Source organism: Salvelinus sp. IW2-2015, unplaced genomic scaffold, assembly GCF_002910315.2.
Source record: "Salvelinus sp. IW2-2015 unplaced genomic scaffold, ASM291031v2 Un_scaffold1935, whole genome shotgun sequence".
Lineage (NCBI taxonomy): Eukaryota > Metazoa > Chordata > Actinopteri > Salmoniformes > Salmonidae > Salvelinus > Salvelinus sp. IW2-2015.
Window position 1 is genome coordinate 35,623 of NW_019943292.1, and position 8,967 is coordinate 44,589.

Sequence of the window (8,967 nt, forward strand, 5' to 3'; positions counted from 1 at the left end):
TGCAGCAGCTACTCTTCCTGGGGTTTATTTAGGATCCCATTAGTTCCTGCCAAGGCAGCAGCTACTCTTCCTGGGGTTATTATGGATCCCATTAGTTCCTGCCAAGCAGCAGCTACTCTTCCTGGGTTTATTATGGATCCCCATTAGTTCTGCCAGGCAGCAGCTACTCTCTTGGGTTTATTATGGATCCCCAAAGTTCTGCCAAGGCACAGCTCACTCTTCCTGGGGTTTATTATGGATCTGTAAACGCTCTGGCGTAGTGGGTGCGAAGTCAGGCGCAGGAAGCAGAGGTACAGGGTAGTGCTTATTTATTGCACACAAGCGAACATAAGCCACCCACTAAACACAGGGTGCACACAAAAAACAAATGCCCCAAAACAGGGGACTCAACAGTCCGGAGAAAAACCCACGCACGAAACACAGTCAACATAGAACGTGCTCAGAGCAACACAAAACACGAAACAACTACCCACAAAACACAGGTGGGAAAAGGCTACCTAAGTATGGTTCTCAATCAGAGACAACGATAGACAAGCTGCCTCTGATTGAGAACCACACCCGGCCACACATAGAAATAGACAACATAGAACAGAAACATAGAAGGCCCACCCCCAAACTCAAGCCCTGACCAACCAAAATAGAGACATCCTGCGGTTTATTATGGATCCCCATTAGTTCCTGCCAAGGCAGCAGCTACTCTTCCTGGGGTTTATTATGGATCCCCATTAGTTCCTGCCAAGGCAGCAGCTACTCTTCCTGGGGTTTATTATGGATCCCCATTAGTTCCTTACAAGGCAGCAGCTACTCTTCAAAATTAAGGCAGTTCTAAACAATTAAAAACATTACATTACATTCACAACAGATTTCACAACAAATCAAGGTTGTGCCCTCAGTTCACTACTCTACAACCACATATTTACAATACAAAATCCATGTGTACATGTGTGTAATGATGCAGAAAAACGAATCCATACTTTTGTCACTTCTAGATTAGACTACTGCAATGCTCTACTCTCCGGCTACCCGGATAAAGTACAAAATAAACTTCAGTTAGTGCTAAACACGGCTGCTAGAATCTTGACTAGAACCCCAAAATGTGATCATATTACTCCAGTGCTAGCCTCTCTACACTGACTTCCTGTTAAGGCTAGGGCTGATTTACAGTTAACCTACAAAGCATTACATGGGCTCGCTGCTACCTATCTCTCCGATTTAGTTTTGCGCCCCCTCGGGTTCGTCCGGTGGAGATCTTCGTGGGCTATACTCAGCCTTGTCTCAGGGTAGTAGGTTGGTCTGTTGATATCACTCTAGTGGTGTGGGGGCTGTGCTTTGGCAAAGTGGGTGGGGTTATATCCTATATCTCCCTCTCACCCTCCCAGAGGACCTGAGCCCTAGGACCATGCCTCAGGACAACTTGGCCTAATGACTCCTAGCTGTCCCCAGTCCACCTGGTCGTGCTGCTGCTCCAGTTTCAACTGTTCTGCCTGCGGCTATGGAACCCTGACCTGTTCACCGGATGTGCTACCTTGTCCCAGAACTGCTGTTTTCGACTCTCTCGCTCTCTCTCTCAACTGCACCTGCTGTCTCGACCTCTGAATGCTCRGCTATGAAAAGCCAACTGACATTTACTCCGAGGTACTGACCTGTTGCACCGTCTACAACCTTGCAGGTAATCAATGAACGTTTGAACATCTTGAAGAACAATCTGGCGTTAATGGCCATGTACTCTTATAATCTCCACCCAGCAGAGCTAGAAGAGGACTGGCCACCCCTCAGAGCCTGGTTCCTCTCTAGGTTTATTCCTAGGTTCCTGCCTTTCAAGGGAGTTTTTCCTAGCCACAGTGCTTCTACACCTGCATTGCTTGCTGTTTGGGGTTTTAGGCTGGGTTTCTGTACAGCACTTTGTGACATCTGCTGATGTAAAAAGGGCTTTATAAAATACATTTGATTGATTGATTAAATGTGATTGTATAGTGTGAATGTTATAATGTATGTATGCGTGTCTGTGTTAGTGGTAAGGTGTACGCGGTTCACCTGTCCCGTCTATCTGCTCCACCTCCAGGATGTCGACTCCCACCAGTACGTCCAGAAGGCGTTCAATCCCGTCCACGCTGGCGCCCAGCTCCTGGGCAACGAGCTCCGCAGACAGAGGCTTCTGGGACAGCAGCAGGAGGTCAAAAACCCCCAACTCACAGGCTGAGAAGATAACCTGATAGGAGGGGCAACAGTCAGGGTCAGGGGTCAGAGGACTCTTGCAGTCTGACAGCATCTTTTGGTGTTTACATAATGTCATTTTGTCAGATCTAAACTACATATCTGTACATTACGTTGTATTTCCAGTGGTTTTGTACCATAGGTCAGGGGATGTCAATCTACATGATAAAGAAATATTATAAAGTCCAACCTTTGAGACTCTGAATCCATTGAAATACTCCAGCAGTTTAAAGGGGTAGTCCAGTTCGCTCTGGGACAGATGTTCTGCCATGATATTGAGTCCTGATGGGGGAGGAGAGTGGGATGGAGGGGGACAGGAGAGAGGAAGGCATTACAGTGGGGGACAGGAGAGAGAAAGGCCATTAACAGTGGGGACAGAAGAGAAAAGGCATAACAGGTGGGGACAGGAGAGAGAAAGGCATCACAGTGGGGGCACAGGAGGAGAGAAAAAGGCATCACAGTGGGGACAGGAGAGAGAAAGGCATCACAGTGGGGACAGGAGAGAGAAAGGCATCACAGGATGGGGGACAGGAGAGAGAAAGGCATCACAGTGGGGGAAGGAGAGAGAAAGGCATCACAGTGTGGGGACAGGAGAGAAGAAAGCATCGCAGTGGGGGACAGAGAGAGAAAGGATCGAGGGGGACAGGGAGAGAAAGGCATTGCAGTGGGGGACAGGAGAGAGAAAGGCATCACAGTGGGGGACAGGAGAGAGAAAGTCATCACAGTGGGGGACAGGAGAGAGAAAGCATTGCAGTGTGGGACAGAGAAGAGAAAGGCACTCACAGTGGGGGACAGGAAGAGAGAAAGGCATCACAGTGGGGGCAGGAGAGAGAAAGGCATCACAGTGGGGACAGGAGAGAGAAAGGCATCACAGTGGGGGACAGGAGAGAGAAAAGGCATTACAGTGGGGGATAGGAGAGAGAAAGGCATCAACAGTGGGGGACAGGAGAGAGAAAGGCATCACAGTGGGGGACAGGAGAGAGAAAGGCATACAGTGGGGACAGGAAGAGAGAAAGGCATACAAGTGGGGGACAGGAGAGAGAAAGGCATTACAGTGGGGGAATAAGGAGAGAGGAAAGGCATCAACAGTGGGGGACAGGAGAGAGAAAGGCATCACAGTGGGGGATAGGAGAGAGAAAGCCATCACAGTGGGGGAAGGAGAGAGAAAGGCATACAGTGGGGGACAGGAGAGAGAAAGGCATCACACAGTGGGGGACAGGAGAGAGAAAGGCATACAGTGGGGACAGGAGAGAGAAAGGCATCACAGTGGGGGATAGGAGGAGAAAGGCATCACAGTGGGGGATCAGGAAGAGAGAAAGGCAATCACAGTGGGGGAACAGGAGAGAGAAAGCCATCACAGTGGGGACAGGGAGAGAGAGAAGCCATCACATGTGGGGGACAGGAGAGAGAAAGGCATTACAGTGGGGGACAGGAGAGAGAAAGGCATTACAGTGGGGGACAGGAGAGAGAAAGGCATCACAGTGGGGGACAGGAGAGAGAAAGGCATCACAGTGGGGACAGGAGAGAAGAAAAGCCATCACAGTGGGGGATAGGAGAGAGAAAGCCATCACAGTGGGGAATAGGAGAGAGAAAGGGCATTACAGTGGAGGACAGGAGAGAGAAGGCATACAGTGGGGGATAGGAGAGAGAAAGGCATCACAGTGGGGGATAGGAGAGAGAAAGGCATTACAGTGGGGGATAGGAGAGAGAAAGGCATTACAGTGGGGGATAGGAGAGAGAAAGGCATTACAGTGGGGGATAGGAGAGAGAAAGGCATACAGTGGGGACAGGAGAGAGAAAGCCATCACAGTGGGGGATAGGAGAGAGAAAGGCATCACAGTGGGGATAGGAGAGAGAAAGGCATAACAGGTGGGGGACAGGAGAGAGAAAGGCATCACAGTGGGGATCGGAAAGAGAAGAGTCCAGTGGGCAAAAACAGAAAAACAGCTCAGCAGTGTTGAGTTGAGGGACGTAACAAGGAACTTTAGTTATGTTCGAGTGTTTGCTTGTCTGTTAGTTAGCCTATCGGAAAGCCATAGAGTGGGCTATAGGTTCTTCATAATAAAGCACCTGGACTCAGAGGATAGACGTAACAATGTAAATGTAAATCTGTCTCATTTACATTTACATTAAGTCATTAGCAGACGCTCTTATCCAGAGCGACTTACAGTCCCTCCATTTAGTAAGATATGTACGTTCGGTATGGTATGTATTAATTTGTGGATGTCCATCATCCATTTCGTATGATATGTTATGAATTTGCCAATCTTATAATATGTTTACGAATTCCAATTTGTTGTGGCTAACGTTAGCTGGGCTTGGCATTAAGCTGAAATGAAGCTGAAAAAACAATTACTATTTGAGTTGATAGTAAAGTATAAACATTTTGAGGGAATAAAAAAAAACACAATCTACCTGCAGTGAAGCCGCTCAGCATTGACCTTACATTCAGTCATCCAGCAGACACGCCCATGCAGACACGCCCATGCAGACACGCCCATGCAGACACGCCCATGCAGACACGCCCAGCAGACACGCCCATGCAGACACGCCCATGCAGACACGCCCATGCAGACACGCCCATGCAGACACGCCCATGCAGAGCGACCCACAGGAGCAACCAGGGTCAAGCGCCCCACCCATGAGCACAAGTACAGATCCCCCTCCCAGTCGAATCGGGGACCCGAACCAGTGACTTCTCGGCCACCGGTTCAAGCTCACAACCGGCAGGCCACCAAACATCCAAGACCTCCCACAGGGACTTTACTTTTTGTCAAAAGAGTTTGGAAACTGTTTACAGTGCATTTGGAAAGTATTCAAACCCCTTGACTTTATCCATATTTTGTTACGTTACAGCCTTATTCTAAAACTGAAATTTTTGCAAATGTATATAAATAAAAAAAATATGAAATATAACATTTACATAAGTGTTCAGACCCTTTACTCAATACTCTGTTGAAGCACCTTTGGCAGCGATTACAGCCTCGAGTCTTCTTGTGTATGACGCTACAATTTTGGCACACCTGTATATGGGGAGTTTCTCCCATTCTTCTCTGCAGATCCTCTCAAGCTCTGTCAGGTTGGATGGGGAGCGTTGCTGCTCAGCTATTTTCAGGTCTCTCCAGAGATGTTCAATCGGGTTCGAGTTCGGGCTCTGTCTGGGACACTCAAGGACATTCAGAGACTTGTCCCGAAGCCACTCCTCCGTTGTCTTGGCTGTGTGCTTAGGGTCGTTGTCCTGTTGGAAGGTCAACCTTTGCCCCCTTTGCGCTCATCAAGGATCTCTGTACTTTGCTCGGTTCATCTTTCCTTCGATCCTGACTAGTCTCCCAGTCTCTGCCGCTGACAAACACAGCATGATGCTGCCACCTCCATGCTTCCCTGTCGGGATGGTGGCAGGTTTCCTACAGACATCTTGCTTGGCATTCAGGCCAAAGTGTTCAATCTTGGTTCCATCAGACAAGAGAGTCTTGTTTCTCATGGTCAGAGTGCTTTAGGTGTCTTTGGCAAACTCCAAGCGGGCTGTCATGTGCATTTTACTGAGGAGTGGCTTTCGTCTGGCCACTCTACTATAAAGGCCTGATTGGTGGAGTGCTGCAGAGATGGATACTTTCTGGAAGGTTCTCCCAACTCCACAGAGGAACTCTGGAACTCTGTCAGAGTGACCATCAGGTTCTTGGTCACCTCCCTGACCAAGGCCCTTCTCCCCCGATTGTTCAGTTTGGCCGGGCGGCCAGCTCTAGGAACGGCCATCTTGAAGGCCACTCCTGGTGTCCTAGACATGCGTTTCAATCAAACAGAAGGCATGCTACATATCGTTTTAATCCTGTATTGAACACATATCACCCCGTCTCAATTTTACGATTATTAACGTTAAAAAATACCTAAAGTTGTATTACATAAGTAGTTTGACATTTTTTGGCAAAGTTTAAAAGGTAACCTTTGATAATATTTTGTTGTCATGTTTGAGCAAGTTGGAACCGGTGTTTTTCTGGATCAAACGCGCCAAATAAATGGACATTTTGGACATATATTGACGGAATTAATCGAAAACAAAAGGACCATTTGTGATGTTTATGGGACATATTGGAGTGCCAACAACAGAAGCTCGTCAAAGGTAAGGTATGAATTATATTTTTATTCTGCGTTTTGTGTCGCTCCTGCAGGGTTGAAATGTTTTCTCTCTTTTGTTTACAATGGTGCTATGCTCAGATAATAGCATCGTATGCTTTCGCTGAAAAGCCTATTTGAATTCTGACATGTTGGCTGGATTCACAACCAGTGTAGCTTTAATTTGATATCTTTCATGTGTGATCTAATGAAAGTTTGATTTTATAGTAATTTTCATAGTCATTCATTTTAATGTGGCGCTATGCATTTTCTCAGGCTTTTTGCCAAGTGATACAGTAGCGTCTTGCCTAAACTCAGATTTTTGGATATAATATATGAACTTTACCGAACAATAAAATACATGTATTGTGTAACATGAAGTCCTATGAGTTCATCTGATGAAGATTATCAAAGTTAGTGATTAATTTTATCTCTATTTCTGCTTTTTGTTAATGCTCTCTTTAGCTGGAAACATGGCTGTCTTTTTCTGTGACTTGGCTCATACCTTACATAATCGTTTGGTGTGCTTTCGTCGTAAAACCTTTTTGAAATCGGACACTTTGGCTGGATTTACAACAAGTGTAGCTTTAAAATGGTGTAAAATACTTGTATGTTTGAGAAATGTAAATTATGGGATTTCTGTTGTTTTGAATATGGCGCCCTGCAGTATCACTGGCTGTTGAGGTGGGACGCTAACGTCCACCCTACCCTAGAAGGTTATTAAAGGGACCAAATTCGCTCTCAATGACCAATTTCCAAGGGAGATAAACGAACGTCGTAAGAGACTGTATCCGGTACAAAGACAACAAAGGAAGGATAGGCGTGCCTTTATCATTGTGGACAAACTCTTTATAACTTAAAAAATATCTGAAACATTGAACACACACGTACTCAATTACATGCTCACTTACACATACGGACTTATACACACACACACACCACACACACACACCACACACACACACACACACACACACACACACACACACACACCACACACACACACACACACGATCTCGCTCTCCTCTCTCACTCTCTCTTTTCTCTTCTTTTCTCTCTCTCTATTGTCAAGAACTGTTTTATAATTTAATGTGTTTATTGTTTGTCTATCTTTTTTATGTATTTGTCTACAAGTTTATATATGTTTACAACAAGCAAGGGGAAGATATCAGAATAGGGGCATTGGGGAATAATAACATATTGTACGGAATACATTTGTACTGTAGTGAAGCCGTCTCTAGAGTAACGCAAGGTCTCTTCATGATCATTATGGATGATACATTGGAGATAATATACGACAACTACTAGAAATAATAGAACATCATGAAACATAGAAGAAGCCAGGAATGGTATTTATAGTGGATTTTGAAAAGGCATTTGATAAAGACTGGATTTTATTTATAAATGCCTGGATTTTTTTCAATTTCGGTAATTCTCTTATAAAATTAGTAAAATAATGTATACCAACCCCAGGTGTAAAATAGTAAATAACAGCTACTTCTAAGAGAGTTTTGAATTGTCAAGAGGAGTTAAACAAGGGTGTCCGCTGTCACCATATCTATTTGTTATGGCCATCGAAATGCTAGCTTATTAAAATCAGATCCAATAACAACATTAGAGGTGTTGAGGAGAAAACAAAGGTGTACATGTATGCCGATGACTCAAGTTTTTATGTTAAGTCTGCAAGCTAGATCCTGCAATGTCTCATTGAAGATCTAGATACTCTTCTGTACTAAAACTGAATTATGATATGTGTACAATAATATGTATTGGATCCTTAAAAATACAACTTTTTACATTACCCTGCAGTTTACCTATAACAATGGGCTGAATGGTGAAGTAGACATACTCGGTATTCATATCACAAAGATTTTCAATAGAAAACTTGTAAAAATAGTCAAGATCCTGCAAACATGGAGATTTTATGGAAAAATTGCCCTGATTAACTCCTTAGTCATATCTCAGTTTACTCACTTACTTATGGCGCTGCCTAACTCCTGATGATTCGTTTTTAAATCATATGAGCAAAAAATATTTTCACTTCATCTGGGACGCTAAACCAGACAAAATAAACGGGCCTATCTATATACAGTGGGGCAAAAAAGTATTTAGTCAGCCACCAATTGTGCAAGTTCTCCACTTAAAAGATGAGAGGGGCCGGTAATTTTCATCATAGGTACACTTCAACTATGACAGACAAAATGAAGAAAGAAATCCAGAAAATCACATTGTAGGACTTTTAATGAATTTATTTGCAAATTATGGTGGAGAAATAAGTATTTGGTCACCTACAAACAAGCAAGATTTCTGGCTCTCACAAGACCTGTAACTTCTTTTTTAAGAGGGCTCCTCTGTCCTCCACTCGTTACCTGTATTAATGGCACCTGTTTGAACTTGTATCAGTATAAAAAGACACCTGTCCAAAACCTCAAACAGTCACACTAACCCTAACCCTAACCCTTTCCTTTAAAATGTGATTTTAAAACATGTTTAACAAAAAAAAAAAAAAAAACAAAAAAAAAAAAAAAAAAAAGAAAGAAAAAAAAAAAGAAAAAAAAAAAAAAAAAAAAAAAAAAATGTTCTAACCCTAACTAATGAAGGCCAAGTTGATAGTGTTGGTCCCACCAGAACTTCATGCATTTG

General features: G+C 44.2%; 1 protein-coding gene across 1 annotated transcript in view; it reads right to left on the reverse strand.

Moving 5' to 3' along the window:
• Positions 1-8,967, reverse strand: part of asmt2 (acetylserotonin O-methyltransferase 2) — a 49,974-nt gene that overhangs the window by 29,377 nt on the left and 11,630 nt on the right. Inside the window, 2 exon segments of the mRNA XM_070439812.1 lie at positions 2,035-2,209; positions 2,405-2,496. Of these exon segments, the coding sequence (XP_070295913.1) occupies positions 2,035-2,209; positions 2,405-2,485 (256 nt within the window). The 5' untranslated portion in view covers positions 2,486-2,496.